The following is a 25,479-nucleotide window of genomic DNA, read 5'->3' as shown; positions in this document are numbered from 1 at the left end:
GAAGGCTGTATTAAGAAGGATGAGAAATTATATAACAATGAGGGCATTTCTTTAAATGACTCAAACAGCAACACATTGAACAGAAATACAATTAGCCAGTTACATGAGCACATCAAAAAAATTAGTTATGATTGTATACTAGTTAAAATCGATCTAGTAGGCGACAGCCATGGGAGGTTTTATCGTGATAGCCGGACATTCTGTTCCATGACTCCTAATACCTGCTGGCCTTTAGCCACAGAGCAACTTGCTGAATGGAGCCACTGGTCTGTTGATTATTAACATGTAATTGGCCACCAGCCGCACTGTGCTCAATGGGGCGATCCCAGCCACTTAACTCCCAGGTCTGCTTAACTGCAGCTGTGACCTTCATCTTGAGGCTGAGCTGTGGAGTCTGTCATTTTTTTGTGTCAAAACTACGACCGAGCACAGATTTATGGATTCGTGCAGCATGACGGTTGTAATGCGAGTAGAAAAAGCTTTTAGTGTTGTGATTTCATCCTTTGCTATAATTCTTACTAGAGCATGGCCAGTATGGATTTTGGGGCGGATACAGATATTGGGAAATTAAGCTATCAATTGATTGACAGATATTTGATAACAAATTTGTCAATGATCCCTGAGCTGTTGGTATCAAACCTTTATAATAAAGAAATGTAATCTTTTTTTAAACTCACATTCTTGCCGATTCCCACATTTGTAAATGTTGTGTAGTCACAACTCTGCAACCAGTATTTACCAATAAACTTAACCATCCCAAATAAAGCAACATCCAATCTGCCTCGATGCCATTGAGCAAGGCATTCAATGTAGTAGCTATAATGAGGTTAAATGGGACTTTAGTATTAGGTGGTGTATAATGTTTGAGTCTAAAAGTTAAATTATAGTTTCAGTTCAATGGGCCCCATCATGTTGCCTGTGCGTCCTGACGCCCACTCCACGCTGCCTGACTGAGCGTGCACAGTGACCAGTGTCCGGCAGCGCTCTCTCGGGACCCCTCCTGGAGGAGCAGGCATATAAAACGAGCGTCTCTCCCCTCGCTGGGACACAGAGTCATCCAGCCCGGCCCGACGCGCCTCAGCCGCGCTTCATGGATGCTTCAGCAGCGGTGCAGCATCCTCAGCCTCTTCCCATCCCAGCGGGACTAACTCCGTGTTAACCGGACCTCATCCCAGCGCTCCCTCCTCTCCTCTCCTGTGAGTGCACGCTGTCTTTTCCTCCGTGCATGGCTTTAGTGGATGTGACGGTGCAAACGATGCAGTGTCGCAGATGGAGCGTCAGCTTTTACGCAGTTGACTTCGCAGAGATCCTCGTGTTTTAACCAGCTGCAGAATGGGTCGGAGCAGTAGATGGAGCGGACTTTATTTGAATGTACTTACTTTAACTTGCAGAATTGCGCCTCACAACAGATACAACAGATGCAGCAGAGACAACACAATCATTATATGCGGCAAAGAGCACTGACGTAATTTAATTGAAGTGCCCTGCAGGCTAAATATAGACCCAGTGTTCATTGTGGGAGTGCGTGCTGTGTCTGTAAGAGGACTAACTTTATTCCGACTAAAAGATACAGTTGATTATTTAATTTGCGTCAATGAAGCTGCGTGGCATACTTTAAAGCATTGTGTCATGCGGCACACCACGGGGTCTCAGTGTGCCGGAAACGGGCTTGATTGTTTCCATGGCAATGAGAGGGCATGCCCCTGCCTGGGACAGATGCCAGGGACCACACCCTTCCAGCCTCCAGCCCCCAGAGATGCTGGGATCTGCTGGGTGCTGTTAGACTGAGGGAAACCTGCTGGTCTTCATGAACTGAAGTGGTTCGTGAGGAAGCTCTTACGCTACAGATTTTAATTGTATAAAAAATGGCTTATCTTGTAGTAATTTAACCAGGATACAAATAAGACTGTGAAATATACTAACGTGCATATATTATAGGAACCTTTTGCTGATGGTTTTTTTTCAACATTTTTCATGGTTGTTATAGATTTTTTTTTTCATTTTGCCATTTGTTCTCTTCAGAGATACTGCGAGTGTTGCAAGAGCTGCCATGGCGAACAGAGGGCCCACCTATGGCCTGAGCCGAGAGGTGCAGGAGAAGATCGACCTGAAGTACGACGCCGACCTGGAGCAGAAGCTGGTGGACTGGATCGTGGCTCAGTGTGGAGGAAACATGGAGAAGCCACAGACGGGCAAAGAGAACTTCCAGAAATGGCTGCTGGATGGCACAGTGAGTAGCTGCGGTACCTGCACTTAAAATAGAAGTGGGCATTGAATTATTAAAGCTGCAACATGATAGATATAACAGCCCCGTCAGATTTACAGAGGCCGTGAATTTAAGAAAAGTAAAAACACATCTATACGTTCCCTTTAACTTTGGAAAGCTTGAGTAAATGATATGGATCTGTTATTACAGTCACTGAGACATTTTTAATATATAAAACCTGCAACAATAGAGCATTATGATCACTCCCATTGGAAAAAGTGTTTTAGTTATAACTGACAGTGAATTAAAAAATGTGTGATTGAAAACTCATCTGTCTCCTGTCTGAAAATGCTTTGCACTATCAGACCTAATTAACAACCAAATTCTAAAAGCATCCCTGCACAGGGCTGCAGGGCTGTCGCTCATGTTAAGAAAAAAATCATTGAGACGAGGCAGAGGCGTCGGTTTCTGCAACAGCAATTAACTTAACAGAAGATTTGTTATCCATTCTCCAGAGGCGTGACACACTTACTGTTGTTTTTGAATCGCTGGTGGTGGAAAATGTCATGGAGAGGAAACGCTGCAATTCATAATCACATTTAAGCATGGCAAATAACTGAGTCTACTCTTTTCCCGGACCCTCTTCTGTATGTTATGGGTGGCATGGCCATTTTCATTTCATCAAGCCAGTCTTATCTCACCTCCTTTGTCCCAGATCCTGTGTAGACTCATCAACAGCCTTTATCCGAGGGGCAAGGAACCCATCAAGAAGATTGCGGAGACTCAGATGGCCTTCAAGCAGATGGAGAAGATCTCTCAGTTCCTGCAAGCAGCGGAAGCTTACGGAGTGACGACCACCGACATCTTTCAAACTGTGGACCTCTGGGAAGGTAAGGAGGTCTAATTAACAGTCTGCGCTCTCAGTTTTCAATCTGATGATGTGCTTTGTACTATCTATCACTGGGTGGTGGTGTGTGTATTGGTTTGTGTGAGCAGAAAGTATAACTATGTTGTTGCTCTGTCCACAGCAAAGGACATGGCAGCAGTGCAGAGGACCCTGATGGCTCTGGGGAGCGTGGCTGTCACCAAGGACGATGGTCACTACAGAGGTGACCGAGAATGGTTCCGCAGGTAAAGACTGAGAGGACTCGAACATTAGAGCAAATCATTATTCTCCACGACAGCTTGAACATGACTTTTTGTTTCTGTTTGACACGTGCAGGAAAGCGCAGGCCTATCGACGAGAGTTCTCCGAGGAGCAGCTGCGCCAGGGACAGAGTCTGATTGGCCTGCAGATGGGCAGCAACCGCGGAGCTTCCCAAGCTGGTATGACGGGCTACGGTATGCACCGTCAGATCATGTAGGACGTTTCCTACCCAACCTGCTCCTCTGCTTCTGAGACCTTATTTTCTACTAATACCACAAGTGTTGTAGCCCCCCCCCAAAAAAACTCCCTATATCCTCTGTAGCCGTGTCGACCTCAACTTCCCTGGAACTGCTGCTTTTCCCCAGACAGTGTTCGAAACCCACATCCCAAATCAAATGATGTCAAATGCTGTAAATCACCTCTCTCACGCTGTCTTCCCTTGTGCCATGTGCTGTTCCCTCCCTCGCTTTGTCGACTGTTTCCTGACTTTCTATATCCAAATGGTTAATGTGGAACTCGTAGTCATTCAACATCCCATAGGTCCTATAGGAAAGTGTAGATTTTGATGAAACAAGCCATCAGTGTTATGCATATTTTAAATCTGAATTCTGTAAGCCCCTTGTTACAGCATGTTGTGTGCTATTTATTTATTTATTTATTTGTATGTGCATATTCCTTCATTTAAAACTACCATTATTCATCGGTCGGTGACTGTGTACTTATTTTTGCCTTAAACCTGATGAAACTCTCGCTTGACGATGTCTCTGCAATCTGGTCTGACGACTTGTTGCGGTTTTTCTTCTGTAACCAAACCAACCTCACGTTGTGCCTGGTTTTGGGACGTCAGTGACTGGGTCCTGATAATATTGGCCTCAAATTATAAACGAGTTTCATTCCGTCTGAGACACACCCCTCGTTATTTGTCCAACTTTGTCCATACTGTGTCCATTTTGTGTTTAAATCAATGTGCAGTATAGCCAACATGTGTGACAGCGACGTTTCCATTTCTGGTGCCACGTTGAGACGCTGCTTGAATGTGCACATTTATGTATTGTCATGTTTATATTTTTGAATATATTTATATCTGGAGGCTTGTGAGAAGAATAATTGGAGAAATAAAATATGTGAACAGATACTCACACTCATATCTGTGTCTTTGTAACACACAAACTGGGTGGACAGGCTTGTATGGTACGCAGTCTATGTTGTGATTTGTCTTTCTTATCTTGGTTTTATTTCCAGGTTCCTCCCTTGTGCCCATCCCTCCTCTCTCTCTCTCTCTCTCTCTCTCTCTCTCTCTCTCTCTCTCTCTCTCTCTCTCTCTCTCTCTCTCTCTCTCTCTCTCTCCTCACTGTGCACAATCTAATAAAGTTGCAGCAGTGTGGCATAATGATGATGGTTCATCTACCAGACCGGCCTGATTCAAGCCTGCCTGCCAGAAAATGTCTGGCTTGCTGAGTAACCTTGAGTGAGATATTAAATCCCAACTGTTTAATAGCTGATCTAGCATCTGTTGAGCCACCCCACAATCTATCTGGGAATGACTGTGCATCTCAATTTTTGCTCTTTTTCTCAAGCAATTTAAATGCTTTGATGATTAACTCATGGATCCAGCGTCGAGATAACATCTGAGGGGAGAGGGTGAGCACCAGTGTTTGTCTAAGCCACTCCAGTGACGATGGGCTGAGCTTTGGACCACTGAAGGTCACATTTGATGTCAGTGATCCAGTTTATGGGGTCGGTTGTTACCGACTGTTGGCATTTTCAAAGAGCACATATGAGAAAAGCATGCATGAATTAACATCTCATATTGTTATTGGCATCTTATTACTAAAGAGATCCAATCAAAATGCTGTTGTTTAAATTCAGCTTCTATAATTTTCAGGTGTGGATCCTAATGCCAATTTTATTACCACAGCCAAGGAGGCTTTGTTTTCACCCTTGTCCATTTATGGGTTTGTTTATTTGTTTGTTTGTAAACAAGATTACGCAAAATCAATCAATCGGACTTCCATGAAATTGAATAAAAGGTGCAGTATGGGTCGGGAAAGAACCCAGATCAGGGATGCAAATCTAGGAATTGTAAGATGCAGTGTGATGGAAAAAAGGCCTATATTAAGGTTACTGATATCTATAAGTTTTTTGCAGCTTGGTTAAATTTAAGGGGACTGTTTTTTTTTTTATTTGTCTTGTGATCATAACGGTTCCTCGTTCAATCCCTGGCTCCTCCCCAATTTGTTGAAGAGCCCCTTAGCAAGACACTGACCCCCTTACCGCTCCTGACCCATCAGTGGGTGAATGTGTGTGTGAATGAGACATGGCCGTAAAAGTGCTTTGAGCTGTGAAGTATGCAGAAAAGACCTCTGTTGAAAATAGATTTCTTCACTGTATAGGAAGGCCCTACATGTGACACTCTGTGACCTTCTGCGTGTCTTTCCCTCACAAGCACTTTGAGTCAGCTTATTATTAGCCTAGTGTGCAGAGGGGCACATGAGATGTCTAACTGACAGACACAATAAGTAAGCTAGAAACACAGACCAGTGAACAGGCTGTGAGAGAACAGACGTCCCTTTTGTCCAAAGTCCTCGTCTGTCTCATGTATGTTCTTTGGTCGGTTGTCTATTGTTCCACTTTGCTCATCTTGACTCTGCCTGCTCGAAGAAAATTTGCAGATTCATTTCTGCGTGTGATTAGGACGCATGGTTATGAGGCTTATTACACACTTGATTGAACTTTGAGTTTTTTGCATTGAGGGATACTTGCGTTTTTTTGGGCCAGGCGTATCCAACACAATGTTGCAGGTGATTTTTCGGGTTGCTCTTGTGCTCCTTCTGTTGGTGGTCTGGTGTGCTGCACTGGAGGAAGCCCAAACTAAAGGCTGCGTTTGTGGATACCCTGGAATACCGGGGGACCCCGGGCACAACGGGACACCCGGCAGAGACGGGCGAGATGGATTAAGCGGTGAAAAGGGTGATAGAGGTATGTTTAGAAGACACAATTTATCCTGGAGAGCTTGACTATGTCCACATCCTCTTGCAACTTCAACTTCACATTTTGTAACAATATTATTATTCATCAACCATGCATGAAAAGGTGAGGTCGGTTCAACTGGTCTAGCAGGCAGTAATGGTGCCAAGGGCGACAAAGGGGAGCTTGGTATGTACCTTGAGAACAAAGAACAACAACAAATTAATAGGTCTCTAAACTAACCTGTGTTAAATCATTACTTGATCTCTAACTGCAACTGAAATGTATTCAACACTATATATATGTATATATATATATATGCCTTTTCACAATATAAAAGCACAGAAGGGTTTATTGTCTGGTTGTCATTTACAGGTGCCGTCGGCCCAGCAGGGCTCAAAGGAAAGAGGGGGGATAATGGAGAGCGGGGCCCTCCTGGGAAAATGGGGCCTCAAGGAGTCTCCGGACCGCTAGGCTTGAAAGGAAATAAAGGGGAGCTTGGGCTGCCTGGACCTCAGGGACCTAAAGGTGATTTGGGGGCTCTTGGACCTGAGGGTCAAAAGGGGGAAATTGGTCTTCAAGGTGACAGAGGCTTTCAGGGACCACTGGGACCCCCGGGCAGGCCAGGCCCAAAAGGGGACATTGGTGTTCCGGGTCACAAAGGCAGCATCGGTTATCGTGGGGAGAGGGGGGGTCGAGGAGAGAAGGGTGATCGGGGCGACAAGGGGGAAGAACTTGTTATCTCTAAAAGCGCCTTCTCTGTGGGACTCACAGCACAGACTAAACTCCCGGCAGCCAATGCACCGATCCGATTTGACAAGATTATTTACAACCGACAGAATCACTATGATCCACTAACAGGAAGATTCGCGTGCTCCGCAGCAGGCGCCTACTACTTCACCTACCACATCACCGTCTTCTCCAGGAACGTGAAGGTGGTTCTCATGAAGAACGGAGTAAAAATCATCCACACAACGGACAACTACCAGAACAGCGAGGACCAGGCAGCAGGGGGCGCTGTGCTGCACCTTGAGGTGGGCGATAGAGTGTGGCTGCAGGTGGCTGGAGGAGAGTTATTCAATGGGCTCTTTGCTGATGAAGACGATGACACTACTTTCTCTGGATTTTTAATCTTTGCAGCTTGATTATTTTGTCATTTCTTGTATACTATGTTTTAAGTTAATGCATACATATCTGTATTTACTGTATGTTTATACTTATATACATATAAAACACATGCATATATGTGCAGATGAAAATGACACCTTTTCCTCTGGACTCTTAGTCTTTACAGCTTGATAATTTGACAATGTCTAGTAATTATTTGTAGTATATATGCATATCTGTATGTATGTATACACATGTATATATGTGTGTGTGTGTCTGTGTGCTGATTAAGATGCTAACATATATGTTTAATGTTTGCAACTGTGTGTATACGCTACAGTAAATAAGTTTTAAATCTGATGACCATGTGCTTTGTTCAATCTATCACTGGGGTAGCTTTTAATGGTTTCTATTTGTGGTGGTAAGAAGTTGTTTCTACATTCATGAAAGTATAATTACACACACACACACGGACACACACACACACACGCACACACACACACACACACACACACACACACACACACACACACACGCACACACACATGAGCTGATCAGCATGATGTCATTCCCTTCTCTGGATTCTTGGCACCTTGATTGACATTGACATTTTGTTATGTGTGTAAAATAACATGTAGATACACTACAATGTATACATTCATACATATGTGGTCATGTACTATGTATACATAGTGACATAATTATGACAAAATATGTTAAACTGAGGTGTTGTTACGTATTAATTCCCTGCTTCCTCTTCTTATAATAAAGACTTGTTCAGTCACTGGTGCGTGTGGTATTTGGGGCTTGGCACACACACACACGCCACAAGCATTCAGACATGACCCAGCAGCACCGACTGGAAGGCCCGGTCTGTTCCTGTCGGTGCAGCAGCAGGAAGTGAAGGAGCTCGTCTCAAACTTTTTACGTTTGTCTTTTTCCTCAATGGAGCGCGTTCCAAGAGGGGGCGCGGTTCCGCGGTCACACGGACCCATCTCCCGAGCTGCGATTGGCTGCGAGCTGGATGGTCACTCCGCGGTCAGCCAGTCGCCTCCGTCGTGAACCTTGCGGCGCCCCGCCCCTCGCAAACACTGCAACAAGTGCATTAATGATGCTCGACTGAAGAAAGAAGCTCCTTGTGACTCAAACAGCCGCTTAACGCGCCCGAGACTCGGGTTAAAACAACCGTCTCCGCTCGGCCTCCCCTCCGCACGTCACCAACCTCTGGATCTACCGGTCCGCGGCGGTCGGGCAGTTAAAACCCCGCAGGGAGCTTGCGCAATGTTTCCAACAAGTTTTTTTGTTATCAGTGAATCCGCGAGCTAGCTTGAGCTGCTAACCCGGTGTGTGTGAGTGAGAAAGTCAACCAGTCTCAACATGGGCACCAGTTAGCTGCGAGCTGCTTTTTTTAAAAAGTTTTCCTGTGGCCGACATGTTCGGTTGTTTTTTCAACGAGCGAACAACGAGGTGTCGGGAAGCTCAGAGAAACTTCCCCATGACGCAGAAACAAGCCAGACAGCTGCTGGGCTGATGTGAGGAGGAGGAAGAGGAGGAGGAGGAGGAGAAGAAGAGAAGTCAGGTGGACGACATCAGCGACTATGAGCTGGGTGAGCAACGAGATTCCCTCAGCTGTCTCCGGTACTTTAATTCACATTGTAACAACCAGATTGTGTAAAGTATTGATATTATAGTATTGATATTCTCCCGTTACATCGCGTTCCCAGTGATGTCCCCCCCCCCCCCCCCCCCCGCGTCCTGTGCTCAAACGGGACCCGAGGGGCTCATTGTGGCGCATTACTCGCCTGGTTGTTATAGTGATGTGGGAGATGCCAGGCGGTGCAGGGAGTAGCTGAAGGAGGAGGTGGAGGGCCCAGCTACTACAAAGAGCTCCACGGCCAAGGAAAGTTAATTAATGCAGAAATAAATAAGCAGTTCGGCCCCCAGAGTTCTTTATGAGCTTAGAAACTTACTCGGTGTAATCCCCCGTTCAGGGCACATTGTTTTCGGAGACTGTGTAATACTGATTTAGCTGCATTACTAATGCAAGTCTGCAGGCACCAGTTCAATTTGCTCCAAATGAATGAACCTGTTCTTACATCTCCTCAGATAGACTTTAGTGTCAGAGGCTAAACGTGCTGTATAGAGGATTCCCAATACTTTGCATAACAGCAGTTATCACTGTACAACAATCTGGTTTCACTCCAGTATTACCAGAGATGAACCAATATCATTCTTCCTTTACCGATACACAATCTGATACTTGGACATTGAGCACACAGAGTACTGATCTAAAAATTACAACATATACCATGTGTATTTAAAGCTACCACCTCTGCATGGAAACTATGATAGCCGTCATTGTTGCCTGCACTGGCTCAGGTTAAACCCTTTCAACAATAGATAAAATAAATAACATAGGAATCCAGTACCACAAGTAATTAAATCTTTGAATCTGACAATACACAATTGATATCTTTGAATAGCTTGAAACTGAATCCTTGCATACGGTACACATCTCCATGTTCCTTGTGGGACTTTCGAGCATGAAATATTGCCAAATTGCGGAGCTTTTAGTAACGTCTGTGTAACACTGCCCTCCTGGTCGTCATTTCTTCTTTGCCTCAGCACTCTCTGTACTCGTCAGTGGCAGTACAGAGTGACTTCTCTTCTGGAGCATGAAAGAAGAAGAGAGAAAATGTAACTTTTATCTGAGTAAAACTAATACTCTGTTATAGACGTGATATAGGATCGGTACCGGTGCCAGATTCTGCATTTTCTGCAATGTTGGAAGCATTTGCTGGTATCAGAATTTTTTATAACATCTTTTATTTCCTGCTCTGTTGTAATTCCGCCTCATGAGACATAAAATACCTCGACCTTTGTCACTCTACTTAACTTAATCTGCTGAAGTTTTTTTTCTTTTTGAACTTCAGTACATAGGACAAGCAAATAAATGTTCTTTGTTGCTTCATCCAGCCATGTTCAGTGCTGTGACCAAGTTTAGTAAAGCAGTATTTGTACCGTGGACATAGAGTGCTCATTATTAACAGTACAGGAGTGGGAGTATAAACTATTTCTAAACACACAAATTAATGGGAAATAGTTGCAGATCTTCATAAGTTGATTTGACATCTTGAAGCTTTGTGTTTCCATGGTGTGTGAATGAATACTGATGGCACCGCCTTTTGATTTTTGTTGTCCCGCAGTCGGGTTCCACCGTTGACAGCTAGACTCTATGTCTGGTTGTGTTCCTGCTAAGCCTTGTACACTGTGTGGTGTTAAATTTCTGGTCGTCTGTCTCTATGACAGTGCCGAGCAGATCAGGTGAGTGAGCGACTGTCTGTGTGAGAGTGCCGACACTCCCTGGTTTGGCCTGAGCCCCTTCTTCCCACGCTCTATAGAAAGGGGCGTGGTATCTCCTGTTCTCCATCTGTCTGCCAGATCATAAAATAAGGAACTAGGTCATGGCCAGATATGAGACTTGAACCAGGGAAAGTGAACCAGAGCCTCTGTGCTCCCCTGATACTCACTGGAAATGTCAAAGGACTGGACCTGCTGTGGAAACCAGTGGCGTAAAAAATAAAGATGATGGATTATTAGCAGTTTGTGATTTTAATTTGACCCGAGAAGAGGTGGTGCACTTTTAATATGTCTTCCCCCAAGCCGCTCCCTTAGAGTTGAGTCTTGGTGGGCTCTCTGTGTCACTCTCAGTCAGTGCTGAATACCCTGGTTGTCTTCCTGATTAGGCTATCATGTGTAGATGACACCAGTCCTGCACACAGACTGGTAAAGCTCTGCTAATCAGATAATTACTGGGAAGGAGGAAGAATTGGCTATATGCACACAGACATACACACTTCCACCAGCACACACACATACACAAGCTCCACCACTTTTTATCTTTGCTTGGAAAAAGGCAATGAGGTTGGCTGACGGCCATCAAGGCTAAGACGATTTTAATATGGATTCAAAGAGAGAGAGAAATGCAGTGAACCTTTTGTCTATTATTCATTAGCTTAATTTTCACATAAACCTATCGATCATTCATTTTCTAATCAGCTGGTATGTACTTTAAAACGATACGTGCCATTGTTGGGAGTTTTATTCATCAGGACAAATGAGCGACTGGTAAAGTGACAGCTTACTGAGGAATGGCAGTGTTGCTGCGGGGGGGGTTTGGGTGCGTCTCAGAGTTGAGCCAGAGAATAGAAAATGACAGAAAACCTAACTTTCCCTTGATGATCCCTGTCTGGTGGTCTTTTACTTTAATACTCAGTTCATTTTGCACTAATGACTTGTATCCCAGCCTCAGGCCGGACATACCTCAGTCCTCTGTAGAGGGGAACTATGGGCAGGAGGTTACTTATCACTTTGCCTTTATAACTCGACTCCTTATATATCTGCCTGAGTTTTCTAAACAAACAGGAAGGGAGTCAGTGATTTAAAATGCCTCGCTCCCCGCTCAGCTCTGCTCAGGAGCCGAGCACCATTTGATAGGATGCTCCCAGCTATTTGCAAACGTGTTTTTGGAGTGCATGCTTTTTTAGCTCTTGTGTACATGTTGACACATCCTGGTGCTTGTCCCTCCTCATCTCTGGGAGTCTAATCTAAGGCTGGCTCCAGCTGGCTGTGTAGGGGGGGAACCTCCCTGAGCTCTTAATTAACTGTGGACCAGGGCCCCAGTGCACCGCTCCCATCCACAGCTTATCAAGAGGAAGCCAGCAAGGAGCAGCGATCCTGGTACACAGTTTGGAAAGGAAGAGGTTAGACAGGAAAGGTTGACATCGAAAAGTGATCGGTAGAAATATACGTAAGTATTATTTGCCTGGTTGTGACAGATATGGATGCATGGTTGTAGTAACGCATTTTTTACAGTACCGTGATTTATTTGTATTGTTTAGTTTTGTCATTTGTCATATTTTCCTTTTGATCTTAGAAATGCTTTATAAATTGCATTATTATGCACAGTATAAAAAGACTGTCTATATACCATGCATTAACTTTTTTCTCTATGGGCAAAGGTGCTTTTTATAATCAAGGAAAGGCATCGTTGCTGACATTGTTTTATATATTTTGTAATTTTGCTGGATTTTACGATATCATGGATATGAAAGGTTCCATTACCACTGATATTGATGCAATCATTATAATAACTGTTATCAAACCATCACCACTTTCAAAAGGCATTGGTAGAAGTAAGGAAGACTATGAGTCTGTGCACTGTTCTTTAGATGTTGATAAAATCTGTGTTGTGTTCTAGTGACATGGTGACCACCTGTCTCAGCTTGATTCTGATGCACGGCTCCGCCAAGTATTTGTAGGCGTCAACTGGCCTGTGGCAGTTGGCGTCAAGTGTTGGGAGAAAGCGGGAGAAAGGTGTTTTAAAGGATACCACTGATGGCAGGATGAGTAACAAAAACAAACTACGTCAGCGGCAGACATTCTTTCCATATCTGCCATCTTTCTGCTATGACAACACATGGAATTATTGATCGTGCCCCTTTTCGAGTTGCCACTCGACACAACTCCTCCGTGGCCGAAGAGAAGAAAGCACAAGAAGACAATTCAGCGTCGCTTTGAAAGCCGCACATTGTTCTCGAGGGCTGCTTACTGTCTGTCAGCAGTGGTGCTTGGCAGCGGCGGCTCTGTGTTTTCATAAGTGTTCGGCGTGATGGAGCGAGCTGGTCGAAGTGACAGCTGATTCGACAGAGAAAGGCCATCTGGTGCTGAACATGTCTGGAGATGGGAGGAATGGGAGCGTTCCAGGCTCCTTGCAACGCCGTGCATTTGCACACGCGAGACAAACAACATCAAACAGACAGAAATCGCAATATCTTTTGACTGAATATCTGAATACTATCGACAGATGTGGGCGGTGTTCGTTAAAGGTTTTCCAGCCTGAAAAGTAAAACAATCAGCAATAATGTGAATGTGGTAACACTTTATTTTTAGCAACATAAGCCGCACATCAAAAATTAAATAATGATTTATGACACACTGTTATATCATTATAAGCAGATGTTTTTAACTGAAAACATCACAAGAGGGCTTTAAAGCAGATAATGAATAACATAACAATCGCAAATATGTAGAATATCACTATCTTGAGAGAAGTTTCATGTTTTGGATTTAATGCAGATTAACAAACACTTTAAATGTCCTTATATCTGCTCACAATGACATTGTAGTGTTTCATTAAAATGTTATTATGTTCTATTATCGTAACAACCAAATCATGTCTGGTCAAACTCTCGTAACCTGTTTTTTAATATGTATCATCATAACCATGAATCATCCTAGTTTATATGACAGAGGCAGAAGAATTGCGACATATTCAGTGAACCACTTTAGAAATTAAATTATTGGTAATCTCATTTCAAATTCAAAAACATTATGAAGGAAAACTTGCATGTGGTGGATGCTGTATTTATTGTACCATCTTCTAATATATATTTTGGAGGAGAATCAGATTGTTTGAAATGGGCAACATAGAAACAGACATGAATAACACCTGCTTTTCCTTCAATGGTGAGTCAAATGTTTGCTGTTTAAACCGTCAGTTAGCTCTAAACAGACATTTAGAGTTTGCTGTGTATCACCATGAAGGGTCGAGACTCTCTGACTGATTTGATGAGCAACACAAACCTTCACCTTGACAGCGCCTCATCAAGGACGTAATCTGGAGAAAACTGGGCAATTTATTGCATTAATCACAATGGATTAACAAATTTCATTGCTTAGTCACGCTCACAAGGCCCAACTTCAAAGGCTCAGCTGTATTAACCACTGCCCTGGATCATACACACACACACACACACACACACACACACACACACACACACACACACACACACACACACACACACACACACACACACACACACACACACACACACACACACACACACACACACACACACACACACACACACACACACACACACACACACAAAGCTGAACTTGGCACAACACCACCCCGACCTGGGCCTCAGCTCTCCTTGGACATTGAAATATGGCACCAAGGACAAATGCGCGTAGTGTTCAGTGAAATATATTTTACTGCTGTGGACTCTGTGCACACTGAGGGCTACTGACGATCTGTTTATCTGTGTCTTTCTCTTTCTTCCCTAAGTTCCTTCTCCTTTGCATACGGACAAGAGAACAGTGCACTGTAAACACACAGTCGTTAATTCTCCCGTGTTCAACTCCTTAAGCACACTGCATGTACTATTTCGGCCAATGTTCTATTCAGCTTTTATTTGATTGGCCAGCTTCCAATGAATGTGTCTCTAGTTATGTAATTTCATTATGGCAAATATTAACCATTAATTCTGCTTTGATTCAACATGAGATCACTAAACTAATCTTTTTGGTTTTGCAGGCAGAACAAAAGGACAGCGGCTTGTCCACAAGCGAAGACCCTCTCCCGTGCGTCCACAACTCAAAAGCTGATCCATTGATCCGAAGCCGACCCCTCAGTGACATCTACCCATTTCAGAATCAAGGTGACAGGAGTGCAGTCCCGTATCTGCTGTCTGGATGTGGCTCGCAGGTGCAGCCCGTGACCACCGTTCCTCTCACTGAGGAGAACAAATTGAACAGCATCAACTCCTCTGCTTGGTCCAACCCTGTAATAGGTCAACCAGAAGGAAAGCCTTACCCCTCAAGAATCATGAGGCTATTTTCTAACCCGAGGAAGGGCCCTGTCCCTGCTCAGAGTCCAACCGCTGACACTCCCACCTCAGTCGACAGCAACGACGGCAACAGTGGCCCCCAGTCCTGGTCCGGAGTTCCAGGACTGGGTGTTGTGGGCTCCTTCAAAAAGCTCCGCTCCTCTGTGCTTCAGGGTATTCAGAGTAGAGGGGCATCAAGCCTCGATGAAGAGTATCTACCTTCATCATATCCAGAAATGGTTAATGGCACAATTGTAGCCGACACTGACCCTGGTCTAGATAATGGAAAAAATAATTTAAAAACGGCAGAGGGATACAGTTTGTCGAATGGAAATATCACTGTACAGACGTTGGCTATGGGGCAGTGCAGCTCGGATGTTGAGGACTATGAAGATGAGGAAAACGATGAAGGTGATGGTCTCACACGGAACTCACGATTCTCCAGGAGTATCAAGAGAGCGTATGGGTCGGGACGCATTTCTTTATTTGACCCGGGGAGAGAAAGGGTTGCAGGAAGCAGCGCAAACGAAGCTGCTGACAGTCAGAAACCAGATCAGACATGCACGGTCAACGTGCAAACAAAAAGCACGAACCACAACACGAATGTGAAGGTGCTGAACAGAATGAGCAAAAGCGCAGACAACCTTCACATATTTAAGGCACCTTTCAGACGCAAAGCCCCACCTCTAGGTCGTCATTGTTCTCAGGATGAGGCGCAGGGGACCAGTATGTCAAATGGGAAGCCAAACATCCAGAGAACAGCCAGTGCCTCCTCAGTAGACCTGCAAGGTCACACTGTTAATAACAATAAGAACACCGTGAAGACCAAGGCGCCGATGCTGAAGCTGGTGGGCAGCTTGACCGACCTGACTGTCCGACGCAGGCGAAGTCCCTCCCCCAGCCCCACATCTGCCATGTCATCCCTCTGCCGTCTCCATGATGACTACTCCAGACGTGTGCCTTGCAAAACTAGTGAACGACAGCGCCGGCCTTCACCGATCAGAGCGCGAGTCATGTCTGTCGAACACACACCACTGGTTCATCACCCGCCTGAAGACGACATAAACCCACAGCAGCACCGGGTTCTCATCAGCCAGGTCTCTGTGGCTCCTCAAGATTCAACAGAGACTTCACCTGGTTCCTCTGGTCACTGTGAGCTGCAGGCCATAGCAACAAGTGAACAGTTGGAGGATTGTGATTCATCTCCTCTCGGTCACAAAGAGACTTCAACACAAGATGAGGAGAAGTCACTACAAGTCAAGGTAAGAGGACGTCGGTGATTCATGTGCATAAAGATATCAGGAGGTATAAAATATATAGTTTTTTTATCAGCAGTCACTTTTGCTCTTTCCCTCCCTCCTCATTGGCCCGGGGGAGATTCTGATAAGCTGCCCAACAATCCTGATCACATTAAGCTCACTCGCTTTTTATCTTTATGGAAGTGGCCCGTTTGATAAAGCAGCTTTTCACTGTTTGCAGATGCATCAAATGTGCTGCAGCTAAGGTACAACAAAGGTGGGAAATGTTCTCACACTATCACCTTCAAAAGCACCTCTATATCAATGCAAATAGAGGCGTGGGATTAGAAAACCATTAAAATGACAGGTGCTCTTTAAAATTGCAGTGAGAAAGAAAGCTCTGAAAGACAGAGGACAGATTTATTCTCCTTATCACGTAGAATAGCATAATCATTAATGGCTGCCAGTGAAGTGACGCTGACCCTAGTCTAAAGAAACGGAAGGATTTCCTGATGTGATCTTTGAATCTGACACGATTCTAAGGCTCAGAGATAAGTTCCTCTGGTGAACGTGAAACTTGTCAGGACAGTTCGTGACAACCACAAATCTAAGCTTCTGGTCCAAAGTCCACTCTGTCCGTATCAAATAAATAGTGACATCGACTTAACATTGACTTTCCCTCCTTTTGCTGTCAGTTGTGTGTTGTGCTGACTTCTGCTGGAGCAGGGTCACGTGCTGCAGCCAGCTGTTCTCCGCTATCATGCACGCTGAGCGAGCAGGCAGAGTTAATGATTAGGCTTTTTTATGATTAGTGGGCCTTGCGCAAAAAACGGCTCCATAGTCCTGGTGCTGGGAGGGAGGGTAGGCGGCTATGAGTGAGTCCATCACCCTGCCTCACCCCCCCACCACTCTTCATTCTAGCTGCAGCCCAATGGATCAAAGTCCAGCACTATGGACACTGGGACAGCGAGCAGCACCACCAGGCAGACGAGACGATTATCACACTGTTGTAGAGAAATGGGTTTTGTTCAAAGAGAAAAGATTCAGTCTTTAGAGATGAGCCAGACAAATCGGAACAGTTCATTTTAGAAACCAGGTGGTTTTTTTATTGGCCTCCAAAAACCGTAGGAACTTGGCCTCAGGACGCAGGTCAGTGCTGGTGGGTGTTTCACAATGGTGCTAGCCCACTGTGTGCCTTTCCGGTGTATGTGCTCCGGAGCAGACCCAGATCAAGAAAACCAAGAGGTGAGGTTTGAAACCACCGGCTGTCTAAGAGACTCACAACAACCTTTTCCAAATGAGTAAGCATTAGCCAATATTTGTCTGCTGAGCGTACAATACATACAGTTTGATAACATCTAATTGTGGAATATTTGTGCTATTTCAGTTGCCGGTGCTTGTTTGCACTTGATAAGAATGTGTGTTGATGCATTCAATGAGTCGAGGAAATCACTGTGTGAACTTGAGCACTAATCAAGTTTCTCCAGAGAATCCTGGTGAAAACGTTTCTCAGTGATTCTTGTGGTTCTGCCTCGAGAGCCAGCCAACACTCTTGTTTCTTCTCTGGGCTTTTGTGACTCGCAGCACCGTTTTCTCTGTTTCTGATTAACAGATGTTCTTCCCAGCAGATATTGTGTTATACATCTCTGTACGTCGTAAGTTGCTGAACAGGAGGGAAGTCAATAATATCAACCATATCGAGTTTTGACCTTGTTCCTCTTGATCCCCAGGTGACCTCAGAAGTGCGAGACGCATTTCTCCAGGCAGAGGAAATGTCTCCAACAACCAGCAGCAGCACGCCTCCTATCTCCCCGACCAGCCTCTCGGAGTCACCCACGTCGTCCAGTTCGCCCACAGATGCAGCCGCGATGACCACAGAAGCGTCCTCTGTCAGGTCGAGGCGAAGGGCCGGCCGTTCGCGACCACGGCCCATTTCTGACTACGGGCAGCTTACTTCCAGGAATCACTCCATTCCTGAGGAGGTGGCAGAGATGCGTGCTGTGGAAAGGACAGAAAATAAATCGCTGGATAAAAGCTGCAGTGATGACGACACGTGTGTGAACAGAGAAAGCCCTGAGAACTCGAGCATGGATGGGGACGGTCCGTGCAGGAGGTATCGGCCCATCTCGGTGATAGGAGCCGGGGATCTGTTCCCCCCTGATGCTGAGGAGAAGGAAGACCGCCTTCCTTCTGTAAGCTGCTCCAGTCACACTTTGAGAAATGCACATTGGCTGTAGGACTACTAGAACTACTACTACTTTCCATGAGTGTTGAATTAGGTTTCACTAAAGGCTGGTCTAGTAGCAAATTAATGAAATGATTGGTCAGTGAACCTGTCTGTCAATAACTGACCTGCCTGCCTGCCTGCACTCTGCCCATGCTTTTACTGCAAATGACCAGAGTCTTCAACCGGAGAGACACACACTGACCTGAGCAGAAACGATAGTCAGAAGTTAGCAAGCGACTCACGTAAAAGTCGGCTTTGTGCTTTCATGTGTTTTGGGGCGTAGCTTTGACAAGAAGGCCGATGGGAGCAGGTGGGAAGAATCTGTGGCATATTTATGTATTTTCAAGTGTACACTGCTCTTGCTAGCTTTTCCAGGATTACCACTCCTAGCTTTAACATCAATACAAATGAAAATATTTGAAGTGGCACCATCTAAGAGATATCTGCATATTAAAAAATACAAAAAAAAAGAAATAAAAGCAAGAAATAATATAAATTATAATACAGTGCAAAAAGACAAGAAGTCAGAGCACTTCTAAACCAGGTTTTAAATATGTCAACTGTTAATTACAACATCTGTAAGCTTATTTCTCCCCCATTTTCTATCATTTCTCTGCAATGTGTACAGAAAAAGCCTTAGAATAAAACGCACTTAGCGGAGCTCCTAGTAATGTACGTTATTTGTTAAGTTTCCTGGCCGTTTTTGTGTGACATTGATTGGTCAGGTAGGTGGTGGGAGTCATAGTAAGTGAGCTTTTTCTAAATCCCAGGATGTTCCCTTTGTCCTCTCCGCAGCCTGTGTCACGTCCGCCCATCCCCTCCCACCAGGTCCCCCCCTACAGAGGGGTGTCTGCCAGGTATCGCCCTTCAACCCTTTCCCAGAGCACCCCCATCGGACTGGATCGCGTCGGACGGCGAAAGCTCCTCAGAGTGCTCAGCGGTGAGAGCGGGGGGGCTTCTTGTTATGTGTCACTGGATCACAAACTGTAGTCTGTGGGAAAAAGTCTGCAGTCTGGGAATGTTAATACTTGTGATGGAGGAAAACCGTGGTGGGGAGCCAGGTGTGGGTTTGCTTGCATCTGTGCCTCGCTCCGTGGAATATTAAAACCTTTTAGAAAGTTTTCAGCTCAACGCAGTTCTTTATTCTCGGTGTCCATGTTGCAGATGGTGCGACTGAATGCTCGGCGACGCTTGATGACAGCGTGAGTGAGGAGGAGGAGGGGGGCAGCCTTGATGAGCTCACTGATGGCACGCCCTACCTCCAGCCAGGGGTGGAGATCTCGGTGCTAAACGAGGTGAGGCCCGGGGAGGTTGACTCACTTGTCGTGTTGCAATGCTACCAAACATCTCCTCCAAAAATATGCATTCAATTTATGATGTGACATTTATCTTGCTGTGTGCGTGATTTGTGTAGAGCCATGTGCAAATGTTTTTGTGTGTGTTTTCAAGATGTTTGGCCACAGTTCAGCGCAACCTCTGCAGTGTCCACATGTCTAGACATAATCTTACATGTTGGAACTCGGGGCTTAGCCTGCATGTAATTGCATCTTTATCTTATCTCTGTGTGTGTGTTTTTGTTTGTGTGTGTTACTCAGTGGATAAGCTCAGGCCACACGGTGTATGCTGAGGCTCTCTGGGACCATGTGACCATGGAGGAGCAGGAGCTGGCCTTCAAGGCTGGAGATGTTATCCGCGTCCTGGAAGCCTCACACAAGGACTGGTGGTGGGGCAGAGGCGCTGACAGGGAAGCCTGGTTCCCCTCCAGCTTTGTGAGGGTAGGTGGACGAGCTGACCCGTGTGTCTGACACATGTTTGCTCCCCAGCAGCACAGAAAAGACTGGCAAACTGGATTGGCTCCAAATCAACCCCTCCAGTCCCCTTAACGGAGTTTGTGAATGGGGTTCAAACCTCACATGCTCAAACGGTTTCTGTGGTGATCAGAGCTGATTGACATCTGAGTCTTAATTAGGCAGGACAGAGTAACCTCGATGAGGTCGTTTGATTGGCAGATAAGCTTCTGCTGTGCATTGGCTTGTTGCTGAATCAAAGCTGCCGACCTGGAGCTGGTTAAACTAACACATTTTGTTTCAGTAGTGATATGTTTGAATTGTTTGTAGCTATTGCTGCTTTTGTAAAAACATTCAAATTGTATGATAAACCTAATCATGACTTTGAGCTGGCTTTTAGATTTGACCTCATTTATGTTTTTAAATTGTAAATTTTGCCTCTGTGATCTCACTGTGTTTCTGGTGGCTGTGTTTCAGGTGCGAGTTAACCAGGAGGACTGGAGTGCAGAAAGTGTGGAGAGTGTCGCGGACCAGGAGGATCCGGCACCCAGGGACACGCACAGCGCTCAGCACAAGGAGCAGATGAGAACCAATGTTGTTCAGGAAATCATGAACACGGAACGCATCTACATCAAGCACCTGAAAGACATCTGTGAGGTATGAGCCTCAACGTTTAACCCCTCTGTCCTTGTGGCATGAGTCACATGTCTGAAACAGGCAGATATTTACTCTTTGAAATTAGATATTTACATTTGTATTTAATATATTACTTTGATTTATACTAAAAAGCTGAACTCTCCCATCCAGCACCTCCTGTTGGCCAATAACTGAACTATTTTAATGTCTTCTTACAGCAGAAATAAACAAACATTTGTGCATATTCTCAGGGTTACATCCGCCAGTGCCGGAAACACCCGGAAATGTTCACTGAGCTGCAGCTGAAGACCATCTTCAGCAACATAGAGGACATCTACAAATTTCAGAGGCAGTTTCTCAAAGACCTGGAGAAGAACTACAACAAAGACCAACCACATCTCAGTGAAATAGGCTCCTGCTTTCTCTTGCAGGTAATGATCAACTAAATCCCTGTGCACCTCATGTATTAGCATATTTGACATTTGAATTGAACCATTCTCATTTTTCCCTAGGAGGAGGGTTTTTCTATCTACTCAGAGTACTGTAACACCCACCCAGTGGCCTGTGCTGAGCTGCAGCGCCTCATGAAGTTGGGTCGATTCAAACATTTCTTTGAGGCCTGTCGGCTCCTCCAGCAGATGATCGACATCTCCATCGCCGGTTTCTTGCTCACGCCCGTCCAGAAGATCTGTAAATACCCGCTGCAGCTGGGAGAACTGCTCAAGTACACCCCAAAGGACCACAGGTATTTCTCAGGAGATCCATCACTACTAAGAGTATTTGTAATACTGTTTTACTTCTTGCACTAGATGTACATTTTTAAAGATCTCTATTTGCATTCTGAAGCTCTCTGGAGGGTGTGGAGTTAGGTTTCTGTCTTTGCATGCCTGCACCATTAACTGTAGGAAAAGTATTTTCTATGATCACACAAAGATACTTGTTGCTTTGGTTCAACTCCCTGCATTATATTTAGATTTGTGATATCATTACAGCTGTTTCATCTTTACTTTTCTAAGCTTAAGATGGAGGCAGTGTGCTACTTTAAGTGTACATTTGCTTTATGTCTATGCTGCGCCCCACGCTCACTGTTCTATCGCTGATTCATTTCAGTGACTTCAGCGGAGTGAGCAAAGCATATGACGCTATGAAGAATGTGGCCAGTTTGATAAATGAGAGTAAAAGACGACTGGAGAGTATTGACACCATCGCTCACTGGCAGGTCGCCATTCTGCACTGGGAGGTGATGATTACGTCTGTTTGAGTTACATGTATTCTGTGTGATTTTCCAACCATGTGTCCAGAACACTGTAAATCTGTTGTTGCAGGGACCTAACGTGCTGGAGCGCAGTTCAGAGCTCATCCACTCCGGGGAGCTGAATCGAGCCGTCCGACAAGGCAAAATGCAGCAGCGCAGCTTCTTCCTGTTTGACCACCAGTTGGTCTTCTGCAAAAAAGACGTCCTGCGCAGAGACCTGCTCCACTACCGTGGACGGCTGGATATGGACCAGACCGAGGTATTGGACATGCCCGACGGGCGGGACTCAGACCTGGGCCTGACCCTACGGAACGCTCTGCGCCTGCGCCACGCCTCCACTCTGGAGTTTGTGTGTGTGCTGTGCTGCAGGAAGGCCCAGGACAAGCAGAGGTGGCTGGAGGCTTTTGCCAAGGAGAGACACAGAGTCAAGGAAGACCAAGAGATGGGTGAGTGCAGACAGATTCCTTTTGACTCGTGATACAAAACAGCTACTGTGGATAGATGTCAAATAAAAGCTGAAGTGGGTGAACAGATTGTTGAAAAAGGGGGTGGATGGAAATATTTTGACCTGAAGGTGTAATTCTTTGTGTTTCTTGGCAGGAATGGAAATCAGTGAGGATCAAAGAAAACAGGCCATTGTTAATGCCAGAAGAGCCAAACAGGGAAAGATCAAACGTAAGAGGAAAAAATAAATCTTAATACCTTTTTAAGCTGCTTTTTATTTATTTTCAGTTTAATTTACTTCTTGTTCTGAAGTTTGACTTTTAGTTTTTGCCTTTTTTTACCTTTTTTTTCTTGTAGCCATCGGTTACTCTGGTTCTGTGCCACCCCACCACCAAAACCTCCACCCGCTTCACCAGCGTCACGTCACCATTCCAACCAGCGTGCCCCAGCAGCAGGTCTTCTCATTGGCCGAGCCCCCGAAACGAAAGCCTTATCACCTGTTGTACAGCATCACCCGCAACTCCTTTTTCAAGAAGTGAAGCTTCGCTCCCTCGTCCCTCGTTTTGTTTCCTCTGCGTGCCCCGAACCGTCCTGAAGACTCGAAGAACACTTTATTTTCCCCCGTGTTTCCCGTCTGTGAATGTACTTTCACGTTTGCTCTCTGTGCCTCATATGTCCTTCTCTATATATATGTGTGTGTTGTTGTTGCACGTTTGAGTTCAGTGCCTTTTCTGTGTACGGGGCGTGACTTAAGTGTTAAAATACTGACTGTCGGTTTGTTTATGCTGCTCACTAAAGCTCATGATACCCCACTTCTTTGTCTTATTAATTCCCAGCGGCAGGAGTTTTTATTTTATTTTAATTATGACAACGATGTATCTTCTGCTTTTACATTGACAAACATGGTTGTAGGTTATTTCACAAAGGCTGGACCCTTTTTTTTTTGGTTTTGTTGTGAGCACAAACCGCCAGAGGACAAAGTAACTAACACATTCATCAACCCGTCTAACACTGTAAATAAAACTCTTGTACAAACAAAATGAGAAAGTTGTCACTTTAAAATGAGTTCTTTGCTCATGGGAATACAGCTGCTGGTGGTGGTGGTGACTGTTGTCTTCTGAATATTGGTTCATGAGAGTTTGATCAAACTCAGCGATAAGCGTTAATGAGTGAAACTTTATCCATAGAAGTGGAGGAGGCGAGCTCCCTGTTTCTCCACTGCAGGATCTGGTTTCACGCACCTGTCAGCTGTGCATCCAAACACCGGGCTGTGTGTGGCTCCTCGCGTCGGCTCTGTGTCTGCTGCCGGGTGCTTGTGAGGCTGTTTTCATTCCGAAGGGAGACCAGAATGGATCTAAGAAACCAAACATCAGGAGGTAGATGATAAGAGGCTGGATGGGATGAGCGTGTCATGGGCGCAGAGCGCGAGGAGAACGAGCCGGCGAGCAGAGACGATGATGCAGCTCAACACGACGCAGCTAGTGTAAGTAGGATGTACCCTTAACTTTGTGTTATTTCCATTTAAGCTTGGTGTCAGGAATTGTACAATCTTGACTGTAGATGTGGCTGAATTTCCAGATTTAACCCTAAAGATTGAGTGCAAGAGAAGCAAAGTAAATGTACAGTAATCTTGCATATAAAATGTCTGATGTCACATTTCTTATATCAAATATGTGAAACACATTAATATATATTTTTCTGCTCTATTCGGAATCTATACCCTGCTAACATGTGATAGATGAAGAGCCACTTGCACAGTATGGGATGACACTGAATGAATAATACATGTTTTGGGTAACTCAATGAGTCCTGAAAAACCGATGGAGTTTCGTTCACACATTCCCCTTCATAAGCTAAAGTGAGCTGTAATGAGGCGTCATCGCCTGTAGACACAAGATAACAGAACTGTTGACAGCTACATTTGCCAGCTTTTAATACAACTTCATGAACACTGGTGGTTTTCCACTGCACGAAAACCTTTCAAACACAAGTTTTTATATGCTCAGCCTATTATATTCTAAACTATAAAGGCAAACAGAGTGCTTACGTCCCTCAAGGCCTCTAATTTAACCACATTTAAATTCACTAGAGCTGCCTTTTAATTGAATCGCTCTAAAGTGAGCCACGTCAATACCGCTTGTTAACCAAAAGGTGCCAATGGTGGCCTGAATTTGTTTTGTGCTATTAGGGCCATAGTCACCATTTACCACGTGCTACTCTAGGTTCACATCCTGATTACTCCTTACCTAGAGCACAAAAAAGGCCCTAATTTGCTTTGGGCTGCTTGGGCCACATTTGCTATTTTACAAGTTGGCCACTTTAGGCTCCCATTGGAACCACAAGACTAACAGAAGTGTCACATCACTGCTTCAAGTGGCCCACGTCCGTCTGTCTGGGGATTATTTTTAATACAGTTTATATGTTTAATCTCTGAGAAATCAAAGATAATGTGAGAGAAAGTGAGAAAAATCCCTGGATCCTCACCAAAACCTAATTGGTTGTTCCATCGGTTGAGTAGTGTTTTCATAACCCTTTCAACCAACCAACTAACTAACAAATGCAAATGAAAACATAACCTCACCGGCTGAAGTGACACTCGGACCTGGATGAGGTGGAATGATGGTGGCAGCAGGGTCACGGTCTCTGAATTCTCAGTGAACTCATTCGCTTGGCGAGCGATCTGCAATATCAAGAACCTGTGTTATTTAGGCATCATTGACCACATCCCTATTAGAACCAGGACATATTGGAAGTGACTGCTTGAAAGGGCAAGTCAGATTTACTGCTGTATT

At 45.0% G+C, this 25,479-nt stretch overlaps 3 protein-coding genes across 5 annotated transcripts; all 3 read left to right on the top strand.

Annotated features, from left to right (window-relative positions):
* The first annotated feature begins 1,072 nt into the window (after nt 1-1,072).
* Nucleotides 1,073-4,476, top strand: tagln3b (transgelin 3b). Its single transcript, XM_053412509.1, has 5 exons — nt 1,073-1,196; nt 2,023-2,230; nt 2,922-3,096; nt 3,235-3,337; nt 3,429-4,476. Exons 2-5 carry the CDS (start codon nt 2,051-2,053, stop codon nt 3,568-3,570), a joined length of 600 nt encoding a protein of 199 aa, XP_053268484.1. The 5' UTR covers nt 1,073-1,196; nt 2,023-2,050; the 3' UTR covers nt 3,571-4,476.
* Nucleotides 4,477-5,654: 1,178 nt separating this feature from the next.
* Nucleotides 5,655-8,171, top strand: c1qtnf9 (C1q and TNF related 9). Its single transcript, XM_053412508.1, has 3 exons — nt 5,655-6,332; nt 6,447-6,509; nt 6,696-8,171. The coding sequence occupies exons 1-3, from the start codon at nt 6,146-6,148 to the stop codon at nt 7,463-7,465; spliced, it is 1,020 nt and encodes a 339-aa protein (XP_053268483.1). The 5' UTR covers nt 5,655-6,145; the 3' UTR covers nt 7,466-8,171.
* Nucleotides 8,172-8,511: 340 nt separating this feature from the next.
* spata13 (spermatogenesis associated 13) lies at nt 8,512-23,836 on the top strand. 3 transcript variants are annotated; one of them, XM_053412664.1, is made up of 13 exons: nt 8,512-9,034; nt 14,809-16,362; nt 18,069-18,530; nt 19,361-19,505; nt 19,730-19,860; nt 20,161-20,340; nt 20,830-21,009; nt 21,240-21,419; nt 21,501-21,733; nt 22,099-22,228; nt 22,314-22,689; nt 22,844-22,918; nt 23,045-23,828. In XM_053412664.1, exons 1-13 carry the CDS (start codon nt 9,026-9,028, stop codon nt 23,224-23,226), a joined length of 3,837 nt encoding a protein of 1,278 aa, XP_053268639.1. In that variant the 5' UTR covers nt 8,512-9,025; the 3' UTR covers nt 23,227-23,828. The 3 variants fall into 3 exon arrangements, with proteins under 3 accessions (XP_053268639.1, XP_053268640.1, XP_053268641.1); XM_053412665.1 differs by lacking the exons at nt 8,512-9,034; nt 14,809-16,362 and adding an exon at nt 17,226-17,583 and having other exon boundaries at nt 23,045-23,835; XM_053412666.1 differs by lacking the exons at nt 8,512-9,034; nt 14,809-16,362 and adding an exon at nt 17,507-17,639 and having other exon boundaries at nt 23,045-23,836.
* Nucleotides 23,837-25,479: the final 1,643 nt, after the last annotated feature.

This window comes from Pleuronectes platessa, chromosome 20 (genome assembly GCF_947347685.1).
Source record: "Pleuronectes platessa chromosome 20, fPlePla1.1, whole genome shotgun sequence".
In the NCBI taxonomy this organism is placed as follows: Eukaryota; Metazoa; Chordata; class Actinopteri; order Pleuronectiformes; family Pleuronectidae; genus Pleuronectes; species Pleuronectes platessa.
This window is presented reverse-complemented; position numbering and strand designations above follow the sequence as displayed.